At 47.2% G+C, this 24,122-nt stretch overlaps 1 protein-coding gene across 1 annotated transcript in view; it reads left to right on the forward strand.

Moving 5' to 3' along the window:
• LOC140722189 (uncharacterized) overlaps nt 1-24,122 on the forward strand; it is a 33,632-nt gene that overhangs the window by 2,954 nt on the left and 6,556 nt on the right. Inside the window, exons 2-6 of the mRNA XM_073036981.1 lie at nt 2,093-2,205; nt 6,898-7,010; nt 8,854-8,925; nt 11,448-11,567; nt 23,217-23,333. Of these exons, the coding sequence (XP_072893082.1) occupies nt 2,093-2,205; nt 6,898-7,010; nt 8,854-8,925; nt 11,448-11,567; nt 23,217-23,333 (535 nt within the window). The remainder of the gene's footprint in view (nt 1-2,092; nt 2,206-6,897; nt 7,011-8,853; nt 8,926-11,447; nt 11,568-23,216; nt 23,334-24,122) is intronic.

Raw genomic sequence — 24,122 nt, forward strand, 5'->3', positions numbered from 1 at the left:
ATGGGACAGTATGGAGGGAGCTTGACTCTGGTGTTGATATATCTTTTTCTGTGCATCTGACACACAGCTCCTCCTCGTGAATTTAAATCAGAGTTAGGACAATGTTGCCTTCTCTGGAAAATCGGACATAGGATCCGTGACTCTCTCTCTCTCTGCTCAAAGTCCATTACATCCGCCGGTAGACCGACACAGAATGTAGATCTGTTCACAGCGGCCCATCACACATTCCTGGCGTCAGTTGTAAAGTGAAGATCCATTCTGCACCGTCTAATCAAATAATCCTAATATCAGACATACAGAGAATTTCCGAACGCACTCTCCCAAAACACAATCCAGGGATCAGACAAGAGTCAAGATCCCAAGATACAATCGGAGCACATACAAACTGCTTTAGAGACAGAATAAAGTTGTTTCCGTATCGGTCCATCAAATAATCCTGGGGATAGACTCAAAGTGTAGATCTTTCCATACCGTCCCATCACACACTGCCGGGATCAGAGACAGAGTGAAGCCCCCTCCACACCGTCCCATTACACACTCCGGGGTCAGACACAAAGTGAATCTCCTTCCGCACTGTCCCATCACACATTCCCAGTGTCAGACACAGAGTGAATCTGCCGCATCACAGTCCGAATACACAGTAACGGATTCAGAAAGAGAGCGAATCTCGGTCTTCACTCCCTCTCTCCCTCTCACCAATCAGCAGCACTTCAACGTTCCTGTAGTCTCCAACAGTGTGTCTGTCTCAGAGATAATAAATAGTGTGAGACCAGAGATAGAACAGAGTTGGGAGTAGGAGGAGAATGCGTGCTGTGGATGGGTGGTGAGTTTGCAGTCACTGGGAGGAAATGGTGTGAAACCACACGACCGGCCTGTACACACAGAGACGTAGAGAAACTGAGAACCAAGAGATCGATATCCGGTTGAAGAGAGCAGAAATAACACCAACAGTGTGGAGGGTGCTTCAACATGTGTGTAACCCCGGGAGTGTGTGATGGGTCGGTGTGGAGAGAGCTTGTGAGGTCTCCATCTGTCTGTCAGTTTCTCTCTCTGAGGGTTTTGAGATAACTCCTTAACTCAGTCTGCTGGGCTGATGTCACTGCCATTTTTATTTTTTGCTGTCTGTATGACCGCCCAGTCAGTGTAACCGCACGCTTTCAATTCTTCTCTGAATTACTGACAACTCCCAGCTTATGGTCCAATAGGTGAAGAGAGTCAAACCTCAAACACCGCTCAGCGTATTTCCTGTGATCTTCAATATCTAAATATCAGGTATCTTTGAAAAGTGCTGCAGTATAAAAAGTCAACTTGTTGCTCTGACATTTCCTCGATGGGAGGGGGCTCGGTTACTTCGGTGGGTGTTGCGGGTCTATCCTATGGCCGTGGGTTCAAGTGCACAGATGGTCTGAATCAACTGGAGTTTGGGATAGGGAATGGGGGAGGGGGGTTGGTTGCAAATCTCTCGGACAATAAAGGCTCTGCATGAGTGACAATATATCCGTCCGTCTTCCCATCCCTGTACACTCGTCATCCCTCACTCTTCCCCCTCTTCCATTACTTTCTCTCTCCAATCTTCTCTTCCTATGTCCTTCCAACTTCCATATTCCATTTCCCTCAGACGTCCCCACCCTGCGTTCCCCTCCCTCTCTCCCTTAGCCCTCCCTCTCCGTTTCTATCTCTCTCTCTTTCTCCTGCTTTCCTCCATTAGCTCGCTCTCTCTTTTCTCACTCTCTCCCCTAATTTCTCTCCAAGAATCTACCCTCTCTATTTCTACCCCTCTCTCCGCATTCTCAACCCACTTCTCGCCCTCCCCTTCTTTCATTCTGGTCCCACTTTATGACCCAGAATCCCACGCCTCTCTTTACGCCAAACCCTGACCTCCCCCTCACTCTCCCCTCCCTCTGTGTCTCCCCACTCGCACTTCCCCCCGCCGCTCTCATCTCTCCAGACCACCCCTTCTCACACACGCAATCTCAATCCTGCCCGGCACTTCCGCCCCCTGCTCTCGGCTCCTCTGTTGGTCAGCTGCTCATCCGGTGTTTGTTTGTGTCGCTCTGAGCCCCTTGTCAAAACGCTCTTCCTCTGACAACAGTTTCTTCCCCTCGCTGAGCTCAGAGACGCAGAGGATCCTCGACGGGATGGACGACAGCGCGGCTTACATGAATGTGCCACTCGAAAAACAGGACTCATCGTCTCCAACGGGAGGTGAGTGGGGCAGAGACCGATGGAGGGAGTTTGAATTTCTTTCTAACTCGGAAATTGGTTAAGGGACGGTGTTGAGGGAGCTTCACTCAGTGTCTGACCACGCTCTTGTGTGATGGTACGGTTTGGAGGGAGATACACTGTGTCTGACCTTAGGGGTGTGTGATGGGGCGGTGTAGATGGAGCTTCAGTCTGTGTCTGACCGCGGGACAGTGTACTGCGACGGAGTGGAGGGAGCTTCACTCTGTGTCTCACACCGGCAGTGTGTGATGTGACGGTGTGGAGGAAGATTCACTCTCTGTCTGACCCCGGGAGTGTGTGATGGGACGGTGTGGAGATTGATTCGCTCTGTGTCTGACTCCGAGAGTCTCTCATTGAAAGATAGAAACATAGAAACATCGAAAACCTTCACCTCAATATCGGTCCTTCGGTCCACAACGTTGTGCGAAGTACGTCGTTATATTAGTAATTACTAGGCCCACCTACTATTTCACTCAGCTCCATGTACCTATCTAAAAACCGTTTAAAAGACACTACTTTATCCGCCTCCACCACCGTTACCGTCAGTCCATTCCACCCACTCACCACTCTCTGCTTAAAAACACATACCCCAGATATCTACTGTGTAACCACTCCCCATCGCCTTAAACCTGTGTCCTCTTGTGGCAACCATTTCAGCCCTGGGGGGAAACAAGAAACAAAACCTCTGACTGTGCACAAGATCTTATCTTCTCATTACCTTGTAGACCTCTATCGGGTCACCTCTCATCTTCCTACACTCCCAAGTAGAAGAGGCCTAGTTCAATCAACCTATTCACATAAGGAATGCTCCCCAATCCAGGCAACATCCTTGTAAGTGTCCTCTGCACCATTTCTATGGATTCCATATCCTTCCTGTCGTACGTCCACCTGAAATGAACACAGTACTCCAAATGGGGTCTGACCTGTGTCCTATATAGCTGCAACATTTCCCCTCGGTTCCTTAATGCAATTCCACGATTGATGAAGGCCAATGCACCATACGACTTTTTAACCAAAGAGACAACTTTCGCAGCTCCTTTGAGCATCCTATGGATTCAGACCCCAATATTACTCTGATTCTCCACAGCGCCAAGAGTCTTAACATTAATATTACATTCTGCCATCATATTTGACCTACCAAAATGAACCAGCACACACGTAACTGGGCTGAACTACATCTGCCAGTCTTCTGCCCAGTGTTGCATGCTATCAATGTCCCGCGGTTATCCACGACAGCCCTCCATACCATCCACAACATCTCCAAGCTCTTTGTCAGCAGCAAAATTACAAACCCGGCCCTCCACTTCTTCATCCAGGTAACATCATAAAGAGTATGGGTCCCAAAGCAGATCCTTGAGGCACTCCACTGGTGACCGACCCAAATGCCGAAGATGACCCTTCGATAACCACTCCTTCCTTCTTTGGGCAAGCCAGTTCTGGATCCACAAAACACGGTCACATTGGACACCATGCCTCCTTACTTTCACAATAAGTCTTGCATGGGTTACCTTATCAAATACCTTGCTTAAATCCGTTCAAATCCATCTACAGCTCTTCCTTCATCAAAGTGTTCAGTCACATCCACAAAAAGTCACATCCTCCTGGGACGGTGTGCATGGAGTTTCACTCTGTGTCTCACCGCGGGACTGTGTAATGGAACGGAGTGGAGGGATCGTCACTCTGTTTCTGTTCAGGGGCGTGTGTGATGGGACCGTGCGGAGGAAGCATAACTTTCTGTCTGATCCGGGGAGTGTGTGATGGGACGGTGTCGAGGGAGCATCCCTCTGTGTCTGACGCCGGGAGTGTGTGAGGGGACGGTGTGGAGGGAGCTTCACTGTGTGTCTGACGACGGGAGTGTGTGATGGGACGGTGTGAGGGAGCTTCACTCTGTGTCTGACGCCAGGAGAGTGTGATGGGACGGTGTCGAGGGAACATCACACTGTTTCTGGACCCGGGAGTATGTGATGGGTCGGTGTGGAGGGAGATTCACTCTGTGTCTGACCCCGCGAGTGTGTGATGGGTCGGTGTGGAGGGAGAGGCACTCTGTGTCTGACCCCGCGAGTGTGTGATGGGTTGGTGCGGAGGGAGATTTACTCTGTGTCTGACCCCATGGGTGGAGATGGATCGGTGAGGAGTGAGATTCACTCTGTGTCTGACCCCGGGAGTGTGTGATGGGACGGTGTGGAGGGCGATGCACTCTGTGTCTGACCCCGGGAGTGTGTGATGGGTCGGTGTGGAGGGAGATTCACTCTGTGTCTGACCCAGGTAGTGTGTGATGGGTCGGTGTGGAGGGAGATTCACTCTGTGTCTGACCCCGGGAGTGTGTGATGGGACGGTGTTGAGGGAGATTCACTCTGTGTCCGACCCAGGGGATATGGGATGCGAGAGTGTGGTGCGAGATTCTCTCTGTTTCTGACCCAGGGAGTGTGCGATGGGACAGTATGGAGGGAGCTTGACTCTGGTGTTGATATATCTTTTTCTGTGCATCTGACACACAGCTCCTCCTCGTGAATTTAAATCAGAGTTAGGATAATGCTGCCTTCTCTGGAAAATCGGACAAAGGATCCGTGACTCTCTCTCTCTGCACAAAGTCCATTACATCCGCCGGTAGACCGACACAGAATGCAGATCCGTTCACACCGGCCCATCACACATTCCTGGCGTCAGTTGTAAAGTGAAGATCCATTCTGCACCGTCTAATCAAATAATCCTGATATCAGACATACAGAGAATTTCCACACACACTCTCCCAAAACACAATCAAGGGATCAGACAAGAGTCAAGATCCGAAGATACAATCGGAGCACATACAAACTGCTTTAGAGACAGAATAAAGTTGTTTCCGTATCGGTCCAGCAAATACTCCTGGGGATAGACTCAAAGTGTAGATCTTTCCATACCGTCCCATCACACACTGCCGGGATCAGAGACAGAGTGAAGCCCCCTCCACACCGTCCCATCACACACTCCCGGGGTCAGACACAGAGTGAATCTTCTCCACACCGTCCAATCACACACTCCTGGGGTCAGACACAGAGTGAATCTTCTCCAAAACATCCCAACGCACAGTCACAGGGTCGCACTCAGAGTGAATCTCCGTCAGCACTGTTCCATCACATACTCCGGGGTCATACACAGAGTTAATCTCCTTCCGCACTGTCCCATCACACATTCCCAGTGTCAGACACAGAGTGAATCTGCCGCATCATAGTCCGAATACACAGTAACGGATTCAGAAAGAGAGCGAATCTCCGTCTTCACTCACTCTCTCCCTCTCACCAATCAGCAGCACTTCAACTTTCCTGTAGTCTCCAACAGTGTGTCTGTCTCAGAGATAATAAATAGTGTGAGACCAGAGATAGAACAGATTTGGTAGTAGGAGGAGAATGCGTGCTGTGGATGGGTGGTGAGTTTGCAGTCACTGGGAGGAAATGCTGTGAAACCACACGACCGGCCTGTACACACAGAGACGCAGAGAAGCTGAGAACCATGAGTTCGATATCCGGTGGAAGAGAGCAGAAATAACACCAACAGTGTGGAGGGTGCTTCAACATGTGTCTGTCCCCGGGAGTCTGGGATGAGACGGTGTGGAGAGAGCTTGTGAGGTCTCCACCTGTCTGTCAGTTTCTCTCTCTGAGGGTTTTGAGATAACTCCTTAACTCAGTCTTCTGGGCTGATGTCCCTGCCATTTTTATTTTTTGCTGTCTGTATGACGGCCCAGTCAGTGTAGCCGCACGCTTTCAATACTTCTCTGAAATACTAAGAACTCCCAGCTTATGGTCCAATAGGTGAAGAGAGTCAAACCTCAAACACCGCTCAGCGTGTGTTGGTTTCCAATGATCTTCAATATCTAAATGCCAGGTTTCTTTGAAAAGTGCTGCAGTAGAAAAGGTCAACTTGTTGCTCTGAAATCTCCTCGATCGGAGGGGGCTCGGTTACTTCGGTGGGTGTTGCGGGTCTATCCTATTGCCGTGGTTTCAAGTGCACAGATGGTCTGAATCAAGTGGAGTTTAGGAAAGGGAATGGGGGAGGTGGTTGTTTGCAAATCTCTCGGACAATAAAGGCTCTGCATGAGTGACAATATATCCGTCCGTCTTCCCATCGCTGTACACTCGTCATCACTCACTCTTCTCCCTCTTCCATTACTTTATCTCTCCCATCTTCTCTTCCTATGTCCTTCCATCTTCCATATTCCATTTCCCTCAGACGTCCCCTCTCTCCTCCCTCTCTTCCTTAGCCCTCCCTCTACGTTTCTATCTCTCTCTCTTTCTCTTGCTTTCCTCCATTAGCTCGCTCTCTCTTTTCTCACTCTCTCCCCTAATTTCTCTCCAAGGATCTACCCTCTCAATTTCTACCCCTCTCTCCCCATTCTCAACCCACTTTTCGCCCTCCCCTTCTTTAATTCTGCTCCCACTTTCTGACCCCAGTATCCCACGCCTCTCTTTACGCCAAACCCTGACCTCCCCCTCACTCTCCCCTCCCTCTGTATCTCCCCACTTGCACTTCCCCCCGCCGCTCTCATCTCTCCAGACCACCCCTTCTCGCAACCGCAATCTCCATCCTGTCCGGCACTTCCGCCCCCTGCTCTCGGCTCCTCTGTTGGTCAGCTGCTCATCCGGTGTTTGTTTCTGTCGCTCTGAACCCCTTGTCAGAACGCTCTTCCTCTGACAACAGTTTCTTCCCCTCGCTGAGCTCAGAAACGCAGAGGATCCTCGACGGGAAGGACGACAGCGCGGCTTACATGAATGTGACACTCGAAAAACAGGACTCATCGTCTCCATCGGGAGGTGAGTAGGGCAGAGACGGATGGAGGGAGTTTGAATTTCTTTCTAACTCGGAAATTGGTAATGGGACGGTGTTGATGGAGCTTCACTCTGTGTCTGACCGCGGGAAAGTGTACTGCGACGGAGTGGAGGGAGCTTCACTCTGTGACTCACACCGGCAATGTGTGACGGGTCGGTGTGGAGGGAGATTCACTCTGTGTCTGACCTTAGGACTGTGTAATGGGGCGGTGTAGATGGACCTTCACTCTGTGTCTGTCCCCGGGAGTGTCTCATTGAAAGATAGAAACATAGAAACATCGAAAACCTTCACCTCAATGCCGGTCCTTCGGCCCACAACGTTGTGCCAAATACGTCCTTACATTAGTAATTACTAGGCTCACCGACTATTTCACTCAGCTGAATGTACCTATCTAAAAACCGTTTAAAAGACCCTACCTTATCCGCCTCCACCACCGTTACCGTCAGTCCATTCCACCCACTCACTACTCTGCGTAATACCACTTAGCCCAGATATCTACTCTGTAACCACTCCCCATCGCCTTAAACCTGTGTCCTCTTGTGGCAACCATTTCAGCCCTGGGGGGAAACAAAACAAAAAAAAAACCTCTGACTGTGCACACGATCATCTCTTCTCATTACATTGTAGACCTCTATCGGGTCACCTCTCATCCTCCTACACTCCAAGTAGAAGAGGCCTAGTTCAATCAACCTATTCTCATAAGGCATGCTCCCCAATCCAGGCAACATCCTTGTAAATGTCCGCTGCACCATTTCTATGGATTCCACATCCTTCCTGTAGTACGTCGAGCAGAAATGAACACAGTACTCCAAATGGGGTCTGACCTGTGTCCTATAAAGCTGCAACATTTCCCCTCGGCTCCGAAATTCAATTCCACGATTGATGAAGGCCAATACACCATACGGCTTTTAAACCACGGAGACAACTTTCGCTGCTCCTTTGAGCGTCCTATGGATCCAGACACGAATATCCATCTGATCCTCCACAGCCCCAAGAGTCTTACAATTAATGTTAAATTCCGCCATCATATTTGACCTACCAAAGTGAACCAGCTCACACGTACCTGGGCTGAACTACATCTGGCAGTCTTCTGCCCAGTGTTGCATCCTATCAATGTCCCGCGGTTACCTACGACAGCCCTCCACACCATCCACAACATCTCCAAGCTTTTAGTCAGCATCAAACTTACAAACCCGCCCCTCCACTTCTTCATCCAGGTAAGTTTTAAACATCATAAAGAGTATGGGTCCCAAAGCAGATCCTTGAGGCACTCCACTGGTGACCGACCCAAATGCAGAAGATGACCCTTCTATAACCACTCCTTCCTTCTTTGGGAAAGCCAGTTCTGGATACACAAAACACGGTCACGTTTGACACCATGCCTCCTTACTTTCACAATAGGTCTTGCATGGGTTACCTTATCAAATACCTTGCTGAAATCCGTTAAACTCCATCTACTGCTCTTCCTTCATCAAAGTGTTTAGTCACATTCTCAAAAATTCACATCCTCCTGGGACGGTTTGGATGGAGCTTCACACTGTTTCTCACTGCGGGATGTGTAATGGAATGGAGCGGCGGGATCGTCACTCTGTTTCTGTGCACGGGCGTGTGTGATGGGAACGTGCGGAGGAAGCATAACTTTGTGACTGACCCCGGGAGTGTGTGATGGGAACGTGCGGAGGAAGCATAACTTTGTGTCTGACCCCGGGAGTGTGTGATGAGACGGTGTGGAGGGAGCTTCACTCTGTGTCTGACCCCGGGAGTGTGTGATGGGACGGTGTGTAGGGAGCCTCACCCTGGTTCTGACTCTTACTGTTATACCCCCAGATGAACCTGATGTATCGTACGTGGAAATTCATTTCAAGACCCTCTCTGTTCCCCGTGTCCGGACAGGTGGAGGTCAGTTTCACTTTGTTGGTTTGACTCTGTTCAGCTGATGTGTCTCTTCCTGTCGAAAAATCTCATCGCAAGCACAACATTATCCCTAATTATTACCTGTTAGACAATAAGTCAGAGGCAATGCGTGAGAGCCTGGATGAGGTATGAGCTCTATGGGAGGGTCGGTGAGGAGGGAGCGCTCTGGGAAGGGGCGGGCAGAGCAACAGGCGGACCGGTTTTGAGGGAGGCCTGAGGAAAGGGATGAGGAGTTTCTCTGGGTGGGGTCGGTGCAGAGTATGCCATGAGATGTTTTGTGTGGTGGGAGAACGGTGCAGACGGTTAAACTGTGGGCGCTGGGGAGGGAGAGCTGTGTAGTGGGGAGGGGGTGGTGCGAGAGCAGGGAGTGCTGTGGCATGGACGCTGAGCAGGAAACACCTTGGAGGAAAGGCAAGTAGTGAGGTGAGTGGCAAGAGGCGGTGAGGAACGGGAACTTTGTAAAATGTGTACAACACTCCCTTTTCTAACCCACTCTCTCATCACTCTCTCGCCTCTCTCTCTCCTGCTTGCCTCCCCCACCCCCCAACATATCTCAAACGCTAATCCTCTCTCATCCACTTTTCTTCCTCCCTGGCCCACGATTTCCTTTTATAACCCTCCCTCTCACGATCTCTCCCCTTTCCCAAACCTACTCTCTGTCTTTTCCACATCTCTCCCCTTCTACGCCACCTGCTCTCTCTGTTGCCATTTCCCCTCTATCTACTTCTCTTTCCCCACTCACCCCTTTCCCACACTCTCTGCTCTCTGTCTATCACACTCGCCCTCTCTACTGCTCTCGCTATCCTTGTGCACTCTTTCCCTCACTCCGCTCATTGCGTCCCTCCACCTCCGCTCCCTCCTATCTCAGTCTATCTCCCGGTTCACCCCCACTTCCTCTCCCCCAAAGATCGCGCTCTCTCCCACTTTTACCCTCCCATCACTCACCCCTTCTCTCCCCGACTCTGTCGCTGTCTCATTCATCCCTCTCCATGTAACCAGATAAGCGTATAACAATTACAGCACGTTAACCGGCCATCTAGGCCCTTCTAGACCGTGCCGAACGCTAAATCGCAACTAGCCCCACCGACCTGCACTCAGCCCATAACCCTCCATTCGTTTCCTGTCCATATACGTATCTAATGTTACTTTAAATGACAATATGGAACCAGCCTCTGCAACATCTACTGCAAGATCATTCCACACAGCTAACACTCTCTGAGTAAAGAGATTTCTCGCCCCCCCCGTGTTACCCCTCAACTTTTGCCTCCTATCTCTTATTTCATGTCCTCTTGTTTGAATCTCCCCTACTCTCAATGGAAAAAGCATATCAACGTCAACTCTATCTATCCCCCTCATAATTTTGAATTCCTTTATCAAGTCCCCCTCCACCTTCTACGCTCCAGGAAGAAAGGCCTAATTTGTTCAAACTTTCTCTGTAACTTAGGAGTTGAAACCCTTCCTATTTCCTACCAAAATGTAACACCTCATACTTAACAGCATTAAACTCCATCTGCCATCTTTCAGCCCATTCTACTAACTTGCCTAAATCTCTCTGCAAGCTTTTGAAAACCTACTTCATTATCCACAACGCAACCCACTTTAGTATCATCTGCATACTTACTAATCCAATTTACCACCCCATCATCCAGAACATTAATGTATATGACAAACAACATTGGACCAGGTAGTGTACCCTGAGGCACACCAGTAGTCACCGGCCTCCAACCTGACATAGTTCACCACCACTACTCTCTGACATCACCCATCCAGCCACTGTTGAATCCAGTTTACTACTTCAATATTAACACCTAAAGATTAAAACTCCCGAACTAAACCTCCATGCAGAACCTTGTCAAAGGCCTTACTATTGTCCATATAGACAACCCAACTGCTTTACCCTCGTCAACTTTCGGAGCAACCTCTTCAAAAAATTCAGGAAGGGTTGTCAAACATGACCTTCCACGCACAAATCCATGTTGTCTGTTCCAAATCAGTGCTCCGTCACCTGACCAATCATTCCCTAACAGGAGATCCAACACTGCACCCACTTCACACATCACCTCACACCCTATTCTCCCTCCATCAGTCTCTCTACACTTTCTCACCCTGTTCTCTCTCCCCTCCATTCTTTCCGATATTCCCGCGTATATGCCTCATCTATCACCCTGTTGCACCCTGCCATCCGTCCCAATCACGCTGTATTTCCTGTGTGGTCTTCCCTCTCAAACCTCTCTCCCTCAACTCTCCATGCTTCTCGGCCCTTTCTCTCTCCCTCAACTCTCCCTGCCTCTCCTCACTTTTTCTCTTCCTCAACTCTCCCTGACTCTCGGCCCTTTCTCTCTCCCTCAACTCTCTTTGCCTCTTGGCCCTTTCTTTCTCCCTCACTTATCCCTCTCTCTCCCTTCGCTTTCTACCCCTCTCTCTGCCCTCTCTTCGACCTCAAACCCCATTCTCTACCGGTCTCTCCTCATTGTATTTCACTCTCTCACATTCTCTTTCTTTCCCAGACGGTCTAACATCCACCTACTCAGTGCTGAACCTTCGGAACGACGAAATTCGCATCGATGATTATGAAGATCCTCCCAGCGCCTCGGGTCCCGCCGAACTGTCAGTGACTGCACAAGCAGGTCAGAGTTCACATTATTGACGTCACTCTGAAGGTATCACGTGCTACACCCACAAGTGTATCAGTTATAATGCATCTGCATTGACCGCTTCCTGTGGCAGCGCGTTGTCACGTGTCGCAGATTAAATCGCTTTCTGCTAATCTCTGACATGTGCGCTTTGGTCCTCGCTTCCCCAGGCCCAGAAAAAAAAAATGACAGTGCGCATTCACGTTGTCAGTGCCCACTTAGTTTTATACACCTCTAAAAGGTCAGCCCTCCGTTCCAAAGCCTGACTGATCTCCATACCGGAGTTCTGCGAGTCCCGGAAACATCCTCAAAAGTCTCCCTCTGCTCTCTTCCCAGCTCAGTGGCATCTTTCCTACAGCAGGGCGACCAGAACTGAACACCGTACTCCAAGTGCGGCCTCAGCGACGACTTGTGCAACTGCAACGTGACCCCATTAACCCTGTACTCGGTGTCCTGACTGATGAAGGCGAGCGCGTCAGGTGCCTTCTTTACGCTGTCGCCTATCTCTGACTTCACCGGGGCGCCCGGACCCTCTGTTCTACAGCACACCCCAGGGTTCCTGCGGAAAACTGTGAAAGTTATACCCTGGTTTCCCTTCCTGAAATATGATAGGCCATACTTCTACTGCTTGGTCCTCTTCCCTTGCTAATCGAGATCCAACAGTAAGAGATAACTGACTCCACTGTTTAACACGCCACAAACGTTAATGTCGTACCAACCGTGTCTTGTATCATCTGCTAAGAATGGACGATATATTTGACAATGACGACTGATCCCATCACCCAGCCCCTGGCGAACATCGCTAGTGACGGGCTTTCTGTCTGAGAATCGAAATTCAACCCTAAATCATATAGCTATATATAACCATGTAACACCTACAGCATGGAAACAGGCCATCGCGGCCCTTCTAGTCTGTGCCTAACGCTTACTCTCACCTTGTCCCACTCACCCGTACTCAGCCCATAAGCCTCCATTCCTTTCCTGCCCATATACCTATTCAATTTTACTTTAAATGGCAATATCAAACTTGCGTCTACCACTTCTACTGGAAGCCCGTTCCACACAGCTACCACTCTCTGAGTAATGAAGTTCCCGCTTGTGTTACCCCTATACTTTCGCCCCTGAACTCTCAACTCATGCCTCTTGTTTGAATCTCCCCTACTATCAATGAACAAAAAACTATCGACGTCAGCTCTATGCACCCCTTTCATAAATTTAAATACCCCTATCGACCCCGCTCAACCTTCTACGCTCCGAAGATTAAAGACCTAACTTGTTCAAACTCTCTCTGTAACTTAGGTGCTGAAACCCAGGTAACATTGTAGTAAATCTCCTCTGTACTCTCTCTAATTTGTTGACATCTTTCCTATAATTCGGAAACGAGGACTGTACACAATACCCCAAATTTATCCTCACAATTCCTTGAACAATTTTAACATTACATCCAAACTCCTATACTCAATGGTATGATTTATAAAGGCCGGCATACCAAAAGCTTTCTTCACCACCCTATCCACATGAGATTCCACCTTCGGGGAACTATGGACAATTATTCCTAGATCACTCTGTTCTACTGCGTTCCACAATTCTCTACCATTTACCGTCTACGTTCTATTTTCATTATTCTTAACAAAACTTATCACCATTAACAGTAGTTGTGACTGGAAGGTGTGGAGTGAAGTTCAGTCTGTGTCTGACTCCGGGAGTATGTGATGGGATGATGCGAAGGGAGATTCACTCTGTTCTGCTGCATTCTTCAATGCCCTTCCATTTACCATGTATGTCCGATTGGGACTATTCCAACCAAAATGTAGCACCTCATACTTAACAGCATTAAATTCCATCTGCCATCTTTCAGCCCATTCTTCTAACTTGCCTAAATCTTTCTGCAAGCTTTGAAAACAGACTCCATTATTCACATCGCAACCCACTTTAGTATCACCTGCATACGTACTAATCCAATTTACCACCCCATCATCCAGATCATTAAAGTATATGACAAACAACATTGGATCAAGTAGTGAACCCTGAGGCACACCATTAGTCACCGGCATCCAACCTGACATAGTTAACCACCACTACTCTCTGACATCACCCATCCACCCCCTGTTAAACCCATTTTAATACTTCAATATTAATACCTAACGATTGAACATTCTTAACTAACCTTCAGTGTGGAACCTTGTCAAAGGCCTTACTGAAGTCCATATAGACAACATCCACGGCTTTACTCTCGTCAACTTTCCCAGTAACCTCTTCAAAAAATTCAATAATATTTTTCAAACATGACCTTCCACACACAAATCTATGTTGACTATTCTTTATCAGACACTGTCTATACAGGTAATTATATATACAATCTCTTAAAATACTTTTCTTTAATTTAACCACAACTGACGTCAAACCTACAAGCCTATAATTGCAAGATTTACTCTTAGAACCGTTTTTGCATAATAGAAGCACATGAGCAATACGCCAATCCTCCGGCACCACCGCCGTTTCTAATGACACTTTGAAATATTTCTGACAGTTCCCCTGCTATTTCTACACTAAATTCCCTCATGGCCCTTGGTATAATCCTGCCAGGCACAGGAGTCTTATCCACTTTTATATTTTTTAAAAGCGCCAGTACTTCCTCTTCTTTAGTCATCATAGTTTCCATAACTACCCTACTTGTTCCCTTCAGCTTACACAATTCAATATCCTTCTCCTTAGTGAATACCGAAGAAAATAAATTGTTCAAAACCTCCCCCATATCTCTTGGCTCCACGCGTAGCTGTCCACTCTAATTATCTAAGGGACCAGTTTTATCCCTCACTATCCTTTTTGCTATTAATATAACTGCAGAAAACCTTTGGTTCCTTCTCACAGTATTTGCCAATGAAACCTTATAGCTTTCCTAATTATTTTCTTAGGATTATTTTTACATTATTTATATTTTTGGAGCACATCATTTGCTCCATGCTGCCTATATTTATTGTAGATCTTTCTCTTTTTCCGAAACAGTTTTCAAATATCCCTTAAAAACCACGTCTTTCACAAACTGTTAACCGGTCCTTTACTCCGAACAGGAACATAAAAATACTGTACCCTCGAAATTTCAATTTTAAATTACCTCAATTTCTCTATTACATCTTTCCCATAAAACAAATTGTTGCAATCCACTCGCTCTAAATCATTTCTCATGTCCTGAAAGTCAGCCTTTCTCTAATCAAAAATCTAAACCCTGGGGCCAGAAATATCCTTATCCATAATTACATTGAATCTAATGGCATTGTGATCACTGTACCCGAAGTGCTCCCCAACACATTCCTCCGTCACCTGGCCTATGCTATTTCTTAAAGGGAGATCTAACACTGCCCCCTGCTCCAATCCTTCAGACTCGCATTTATCCTCCACCTCATTCCATTCCATCTCTCACTTCCGCGTGGCACTGGCAGTAATCCCGAGATTACTACCTTTGCGGACCTTCCTGTCAACGCCCTTCTTAACTCCCTTTGTTTTCCTTTCAGGACCTCTTCCCTTGTTCTATCAATGACATTTGTACCTACATGTACCACGACATCTGGTTCCTCCTCACCCTCCCATTTCAGGAAATCTTGGACACGATCAAAAACATCCCGGACCCTGGCACCAGGGAGGCAAACTACTATCCGGGTCTCCTGACTGCGTCCACAGAATCGCCCAACTGACCCCCTAACTATCGAGTCCCCTATTACTACTGCCTTCCTCTTGCTTTCCCTACATTTCTGAGCTGCTAGGTCGGAATCTCTGCCGGAAGCACGGCCACATCTTCTTCCCCCAGGTTGGCTGACCCCCCCCCCCCCAACAGTACTCAAAACAGGAATACTTATTTTCAAGAGGTACAGCCACTCGGGTACTCTCTAGTACCTGAACCTTCCCCTTCCCTCTCCTAACCGTGACCCACTTGTCTGCCTCCCAGGGCCTTGTGCGACCACCTGCCCAGACCACCTGGCCAGACGAAAGTCATCGAGCTGCAGCTCCAGTTCCCTAACACGGCCCCTTAGGAGCTGCAGCTCGGCGCACCTGGCGCAGATATGCACGTCCGGGAGGCTAGGAGACTACAGGACCTCCCCTATTCGACACCTAGAACACCAAGCTGCCATCACACTCATAATTCCCCCTTTCCTCAAATAACACGCAAAATTGAAAACTAAACCTACCTTGCCTCGCCCATTTCTGCCTAAGACCGTTGAGCCAAAGCCCTTAAGTTTCACTCTGCTCCCGGCTCACTCCGCTGCCCGCTGTATAAGGCTGCGTTCCTTTTAAATATTCCTCGCTTCACTGCCCGACGTCACAGCCCTGCGCAATCCCGCCTCTCTTAAACCAAATAAGTAGAAAAACAATCAAAGTGGCTCCATCAGCACTCCCGTTCTGATTCTGAGACTTTCTTTTCGAAATTCGTAGACTTACTTCTTCAAATGTACGGCAGAAATGTGGCAAATGTTGAGGGAATATTCGCATGGCCGAGTTGCGTTCCAATGAGACAGGGAAAGTGTGGTATGGTACAGGAACCGTGGTATAGAAAGGCTCTTCAGGATCTCGTCATGAAGAACAGAGAAGCTTACGGAAGGTTTAGAAAACTAGGTGATATCATCCAGGTCTCTGAACTGTGCACAATACTCCAAGTGGTTCCTGATCAGGTTCATATATAGCTGTAACATCGCCTCTCGGTTATTGAATTCAATGGCATGGTTGATGAAGGCTAATATACCTAATGCCTACTCAATGACAGAAACAACATGCGCAACTCGCAACTGCTTTGAGCGTCCTATGGAATTGGGTTCCAAGATCCCTCTGACCCTCCACACTACCAAGAGTTTTACCATTAATGCTATATTGTGCCATCCTTTTTGACCTACCAAGATGAACCACCTGACACTTATCTGGGCTGAACTCCATCTGCCACATCTTCGTCCAGTATTGCATCCTATGGATCTCTCGCTGTACCCTCTGACAGCCCTCCACACTATCCACAACATCCCTATCCTTCGTTTCATCGTCGTTTACCAGCCCACCCTTCAAGCTTCTCATCAAGTTCATTTGTGGAACACTCGAAGAGAAGGGGTCCCTGAACAGATCTTTGAGGAACACCACAGGTGACCAACCTTCCTGCAGAATATAGCTCGTCTAAAACCACTCTTTGCCTTCTGTTGGAAAGCCAGTTCTGGATCCACAACGCAATGTCTCCTTGGATCCCATGCGTCCTGACGTACTCAGTAAGCCTTGCATGGAGGCCGGTGACCAGTGGTGTGCCTCAGGCGTCTGTTTTCGGAACGCTTCTCTTCGTTACTTTTATAAATGCCAAGGATCAGGAAGTGGTGTGATGGGTGAGTAAATGTGCGGATGACACAAAGGTTGGGGGTTTTGTTAACAATATGCAGGGCTGTCAGAGGTTGAAACGGGACATTGATAGGGTGCAAAACTTGGTGGAGAAGTGGCAGATGGAGTTCAAACGTGATAATAGACAATAGATTTTCAAAGGCCTTCTGAAAATCGAGGTACACTACATCCACTGGATCTCCCTGGTCTAACTTCCTGGTTACATCCTCGAAAAACTCCAATAGATTAGTCAAGCATGATATGCCCTTGGTAAATCCATGCTGGCTCGGCCCAATCCTATCACTGCTATTTAGATATGCCACTATTTCATCTTTAATAATGGACTCTAGCATCTTCCCTACTACTGATGTTAGGCTGAGAGGACGATAGTTCTCTGTTTTCCCCCTCCCGCCTTTCTTAAAAAGTGGGATAATATTAGCCAATCTCCAATCCTCAGGAACTGATCCTGAATCTAAGGAACATTGGAAAATGTTACCAATGCATCTGCAATTTCCAGAACCACCTCCTTCAGTACACTAGGATGCAGACCATCTCGACCTGGGGATTTGTCAGCCTTCAGTCCCATCAGTCTACTCATCACCGTTTCCTTCCTAATGTCAATCTGTTTCATTTCCTCTGTTACCCTATGTCCTTGGCCCATCCATACATCTGGGAGATTGCTTGTGTCTTCCCTGGTCTTATATAAGCGGGATAAGCGTGAGGTAGTCCATTTTTCTCGGTCTAATATGCAGGCGGAATATAGTGTTAATTGAAACTCTCTTGGCAGTGCGGAGGATCAGAGGGATCTTGGGGTCCGTGCCCACAATTCTATCTCCTTTAAACTAACATTGTAGAGGGACGGGACAGACACGTTAGGAAAGCGTTTAATTGGAGTAAGGGGAAATATGAAGCTATCTGGCAGGAACTCGGAATCAATTCCTGAAAAACCAAGTAAGGGAACTAGAGCTGGAGCTGGATGAACTTCGGATCATTCGGGAGGCAGAGGCAGAAATAAACAGGAGTTAACGGGAGATAGTCACCCCTAGGAGTCAGGAGAGAGGTAGCTGGGTGACTGTCAGGAGAGGGAAAGGGAATAGACAGAATGAGCAGAGCACTCCTGTGGCCATTCCCATCAATAATAAGTACACAGTTTTGGATAATGTTGGTAGCGACAACCTACCAGGTACAAGTTGCAGTGCTTGCGTCTCTGGCACCGAGGCTTGACGCTCAGCTCAGAAGGTAAAGAGGGAAAAGAGGAGAGCAGTAGTGATATGGGATTCGGTAGTTAGAGGGACAGATAAGAGGTTCTGTGGAAGTGATCGAGAATACCGGATGGTCTGTTTCCTCCCTGGTGCCAGGGACCGCCATATCTCGTATCAAGTTCTCAGTATTCTCAAGCGGGAGGGTGAGCAGCCGGATGTCGCGGTCCATGTAGGGACCAATGACATGGGAAAGAAGTGTGAGGAGGTCCTGAAAGATAAGTTTAAGGAGTGACGCGCCAAGTTAAAGGACAGGACCTCCAGGATAGCAATCTCAGGATTGTTACCAGTGCCACGTGCAGGTGGGTTTAGAAATAGTAAGATAGTGCAGATCAACACGTGGCTGAAGACATGGTGTAGGAGGGAGAGCTTCAGATTCATAGATAATTGGGCAGTTTTGCAGGGTACGTGGGACCTGTTCTGGCGGGACGGTTACATCTGAACTAGAGGGGGACAAATATTCTTGCAGTCAGATTTGCTAGACAGGCTCCAGTGGATTCAAACTAGAGGCCAGTGGGGAGGGGAACCAGAGTTTGGGAACAGATGTATTCGAGAAGGAAGAAAAAGAAGATAGCAAAGTTGTTTGCACAGTTAGTGATAAAGAGAGAGTAAGAGGTGGAGTGTTTTGTAAATACATTTACTTTAATGCTAGGAGCATTGTAAGTAAGGTGGATGAGTTTAGAGCATGGATTGTACCTAGAAATATGATGTTGTCGCTATTAGCCAAACATGGTTGCAGGAGGGTTGTGATTGGCAACTAAATATTCCTGCATTTCGTTGCTTCAGGTGTAATAGAATCATAGGGACAAGAAGGGGAAGTGGTCAGAGAAAATATTACAGTGGTGCTCTGGCAGGATAGATTAGAGGGCTCGTCTACGGAGACTATTTGGTTGGGGTTGGGGATGGGAAAGGTGTAGTAACGTTTGTAGGGGTGTATTATAGAACAACTAATGAGGAGCTAGAATTGCAGGAGCAAATTTCTAAGGAGATAGCAGATATTGATGGTAAGAAAGGGCTGTGATTGTGGGAGATTTTAATTTTCCACGCATAAAATGGGAAGCCCATTCTGTAAAACAGCTGGATGGTTTGGAGTTTGAAAAATGTGTGCAGGATGATTTCTTGCCGCAATACATAGAGGTACCAACCAGAGGAGGGGCAGTTCTGGATCTGCTGTTAGGGAATGAGTTTGGTCATGTGTCGGAGGTAGGTGTTGGGGAGAATTTCGGGTCCAGTGATCACAATGCCATTAGTTTCAATACAATTTTGTAGAGGGATAGGACTGGAACCAGGGTTGAGATTTTTGATTGCAGAAAGGTTAACTTTGAGGAGATCCGAAAAGATTTAGAAGGAGTGGGTTGGGGCAATTTGTTTAATGGGAAGATATAATAGAGAAATAGAAGTCATTTAAAGATGAAATTTTGAGTGTACAGAATCTTTGTGTTCCTGTTTAGTTGAAAGGATAGGGTAACATTTGAGAGAACCGTGGTTTTCAAGGGATATTGGAAACGTGGTTTGGAAAAAAGAGGGAGATCTACAATAAATACAGGCAACAATAAATACAGGAAGCATGGTGCAATAAGGTGCTCCAGGAATATAAAGAATGTAAATAGAATTTTAAAAACAAATTAGAAAAGGTAAAAGAAGATACAAAGTTGCTTTGGCAAGTAAGGTGAAAATAAATCCAAAGGGTTCTTCAGTTACATTAATAGCAAAAGTATAATGAGGGATAAAAATGGTCCTTAGAGAATCAGAGTGGACAGCTATGTGAGGAGCCAAAAGAGAACAATTTCTTTTCTTCGGTATTCACTAAGGAAAGATATTGGTTGTGTAATGTAAAGGGAACAATTCGGGTAATTATAGAAACTATGATAATTAAAGAAGAGGAAGTACCTGCGCTTTTACGAAATATAAAAGTGGATAAATCTCCTAAACCTGACAAGATGTTCCCTAGCACCTTGAGGGAGATTAGTGTAGAAATAGCAGGGGCTCTGACAGAAATATTTCAGCTGTCATTAGAAAAGCGGATGATGCCGGAGAATTGGCGTATTGCTCATGTTGTTCCATTGTCTAAAAAGTGATCTGAGAGTAATCCTAACAATTATAGGCCTGTACGTTTGACGTCATGTTGGGTAAATTAATGAAGTGTGTTCTTAGAGATGGTATATATAATTATCTGGGTAGACAGTGTCTGATTAGGAACAGACAACATGGATTTATAGTGGTTGTTGTATATATGGACATCACAAGGATCGGCACGGAAGGCTGGTTAGGGAAGTTCAATCGTTAGGTATTAATATGGGAGTAGTGAAATGGATTCAACAGTGGCTGGATGGGAGATGCTAGAGGGTAGTGGCGGATAATTGTTTGTCAGGTATGAGGCTGGTGACTAGTCGTGTGTCCCAGGGATCTGTACTGTGCCTCGGGGATCTGTAATTTCATGGTGTGGTAAATTGGAGAGGATACTAAGATAGGTGGCGATGTGCATAACGAAGTACGTTTTCAAAGCTTGCTGAGAGATTTAGGCCAGTTAGAAGATTGGGCTAAAAGATGACAGATGGAGTTTAATGCTGATAAGTGTGAAGTGGTACATTTTCGTAGGACTAATCAAAACAGGGCATACATGGTAAATGGTAGGGCATTGAAGAATGTAGTAGAACAGAGTGATCTAGTAATAATGATGCATAGTTCCCTGAAGGTGGAATCTCATGTGGATAGAGTGGTGAAAAAAGCTTTTGGTATGCTGGCCTTTATAAATCAGAGCACTGAGTATAGGAGTTGGGATGTAATGTTAAAATTGTACAAGGCATTGGCGAGGCCGAATTTGGAGTATTGTGTACAGTTCTGATCACTGAATTATAGGAAAGATGTCAACAAAATAGAGAGAGTGCAGAGGAGATTTACTAGAATGTTACCTAGGTTTCAGCACCTAAGTTACAGGGAAAGTTTGAACAAGTTTGCTCTTTATTATACGTAGCGTAGAAGGATGAGGTGGGACTTGATAGAGGTATTTAAAATTACGAGGGGGATAGATGGAGTTGACGTGGATTGGCTTTTTCCATTGAGAGTAGGGGAGATTCAAACAAGAGGACATGAGTTGAGAGTTAGGAGGGAAAAGTTTACTGGTAACACGAGGGGGACTTTCTTTACTCAGAGAGTGGTAGCTGTGTGGAACGAGCTTCCAGTAGAAGTGTTAGAGGCAGGTTCGGTATTGTCATTTAAAGCAAAATTGGATAGGTATATGTACAGGAAAGGACCGGAGGGTTATGGACTGAGTGCAAGTCGGTGGGACTCGGTGAGAGTAAGCGTTCGGCACGGACTAGAAGGGCCGAGATGGCCTGTTTCCGTGCTGTGATTGTTATATCGTTATATTGATAAGGTTGAAAGAGTGCGGAGAAGGTTTACAAGGATGTTGCTAGGACTTGAGAAACTGAGGGGAGTTTTGATAGAGGTGTATAAAATTATGATGGGTATAGATAGAGGGAATGCAAGCAGGCTTTTTCCACTGAGGTCAGGGGAGAGAAAAAACCAGAGGACATGGGTTAAGGGTGAAGGGGGAAAAGTTTAAAGGGAACATCGGGGGGGGGGGGGGGCTTCTTCACGCAGAGAGTGGTGGGAGTGTGGAATCAGCTGCCAGATGAAGTGGTGAATGCGGGCTCACTTTTAACATTTAAGAAAAACTTGGACGGCTACATGGATGAGAGGGGTATGGAGGGATATGGGCCAGGTGCAGGTCAGTGGGACTAGGCGGAGAAATGGTTCGGCACAGCCAAGAAGCTGAACTTTATAAATTAGATCATTGAATCAGATATAGGAGTGGGATGTAATGATAAAATTGTAAAAGGCTTTGGTAAAGGCCAAATTTGGAGTATTGTGTGCATTTATGGTCACCGAATTATGGGGAAATTGTCAACAAAATGTAGAGAGTACAGAGGAGATTTACTAGAATGTTACCGGGGTTTCAGCACCTAAGTTACAGGGAAAGGTTGAGCAAGTTAGGTCTTTATTCTTTGGAGCGTAGAAGGTTGAGGGGGGACTTGATAGAGGTATTTAAAATTATGTGGGGGATAGATAGAGTTGACGCGGATAGGCTTTTATTTCCATTGAGGGTAGGGGAGATTCAAAGAAGAGAACATGTTGAGAGTTAAGAGGCAAAATTTTGGGGGTAACACGAGAGGGAACTTCTTTACCCAGAGAGTTGCGGCTGTGTGGAACGAGCTTCCAGTAGAAGTGATAGAGGCAGGTTCGATATTGTCATTAAAAAAATGGATCGGCATATGGACAGGAAATGAATGGTGGTGACTGGATGTGTGCAGGTCGGTGGGACTGAGTGTAAGCTTTCAGCACGGACTAGAAGGGCCGAGACGAAATTGTTCCGTGGTGTAATAGGTGTATGTTTATATGGTTAATTGGTAACAGCTGATTGCAGGAAAATATACAGTAGGAATGTCGCAAATGAATCTTTGTGCAAGATACCCGAAAGGTGATCTTGTGTTCTCCTTATTTTTAATAGAATATGCTGACATTACAGAAGGTCCAGAGAGATTCACGGGAATGATTCCGGGAATGAAAGGGTTACCGTATCAGGACAGTCTGGCAGCTCTCGGGCTTATTCCCTGACGTTCAGGAGTTTGGGGGGTGGGCGGAATTTATAGAAACGTTAAAAAGCCTGAAGAGATTAAATATTGGAAGTTATTTCCAATGGTAGGATAGTCTAAGGCAAGAGGACACAAATTCAGGATTTAAGGATGTCCATTTAGAACGGAGATGCAGAGAAATTACTTGAGTCAGACGGTGGTAAATCTGTGGAAATTGTTGCCACGTGCGGCTGTGGAGGCCAAGTCATTTGAGGCATTTAATGCACAGAGAGATGGGTTCTTGATTAGCCAGGGAATCAAAGGGTATGGGACGAAGGCATGGGAGTGGGGATGACTGGCAGAATTGGATCAGCCCATGATTGCACGAGTGAGTAGACCCGATGGCCCGAATGGCCTACTTCTGCCACTTTATCTTATGGTCTCATGGTCCTGTGGTCTCGCCACAGCTGCGCATGAACAGGAGTCGAATGTGAAGATCGGAAATAGACCGCACCGTCTGATCTGCCTACTCTGCCTAGTTACGTCCGCCCTGATCGTGATAGTGGCCGGATTCTCGATCCATGGTGAGTGGAACGGGCTCCGGGTGGAGTCAGACCATAAATAAAGAGAGTGGAATGTATTGTTATTGTAAAACACCACAGTGACGCCGACACGCCGCTTACCGTAACACCGACTAAAACACATCACCACAACACGGACACACCCCGAACCATGATAAATACCCGGCCTTTCCCGTAACACAATCAGGACTCATCCTGACACAGTCACGACATTCACCATAACATCAACAACGCTGTCACGGTCACGACCTTCAACGAGACACAGATACACTCCTAACCGCGACACTGACACAACTATCGCCGTGACACACACGTGGCAGTCACACTGACCGCAAAGCACTACTCACTGTGAAATCGACATGCCCCTGACCGTGTCACTGATAATCTCCTCAAGGCGACACCGAAACACACCTCACAGTGACACCGACACTCTCTTCACCGTGACACTGAGGTACCGTACACCGTGACACCTTCACGCTCCTCAACGTGATCCGCTCCACACCACATCGTAACAAAGACCCAGAAGTCACTGTAACACTACTTACCGAGACAGTATTGCCCCTCAACATAACACCGATGCACCGCTCACTGAGGCAATTACCCTCACCTCACCCTGACACAGGCAAACCCCTTAACGTGATACAGACACCTAAATTATCGATGACACCAACATAGTCCTCTCCGTGACACCGACGCAAACCTCATCGTGAACTCTCACACACACCGTGGCCATGACATTTCTCTGACCGTGACAGAGACATGTCCCGCTCCATGAGTTCAGCACACCCCACA

The sequence above is a fragment of the Hemitrygon akajei genome, unplaced genomic scaffold (assembly GCF_048418815.1).
Source record: "Hemitrygon akajei unplaced genomic scaffold, sHemAka1.3 Scf000071, whole genome shotgun sequence".
NCBI lineage: Eukaryota > Metazoa > Chordata > Chondrichthyes > Myliobatiformes > Dasyatidae > Hemitrygon > Hemitrygon akajei.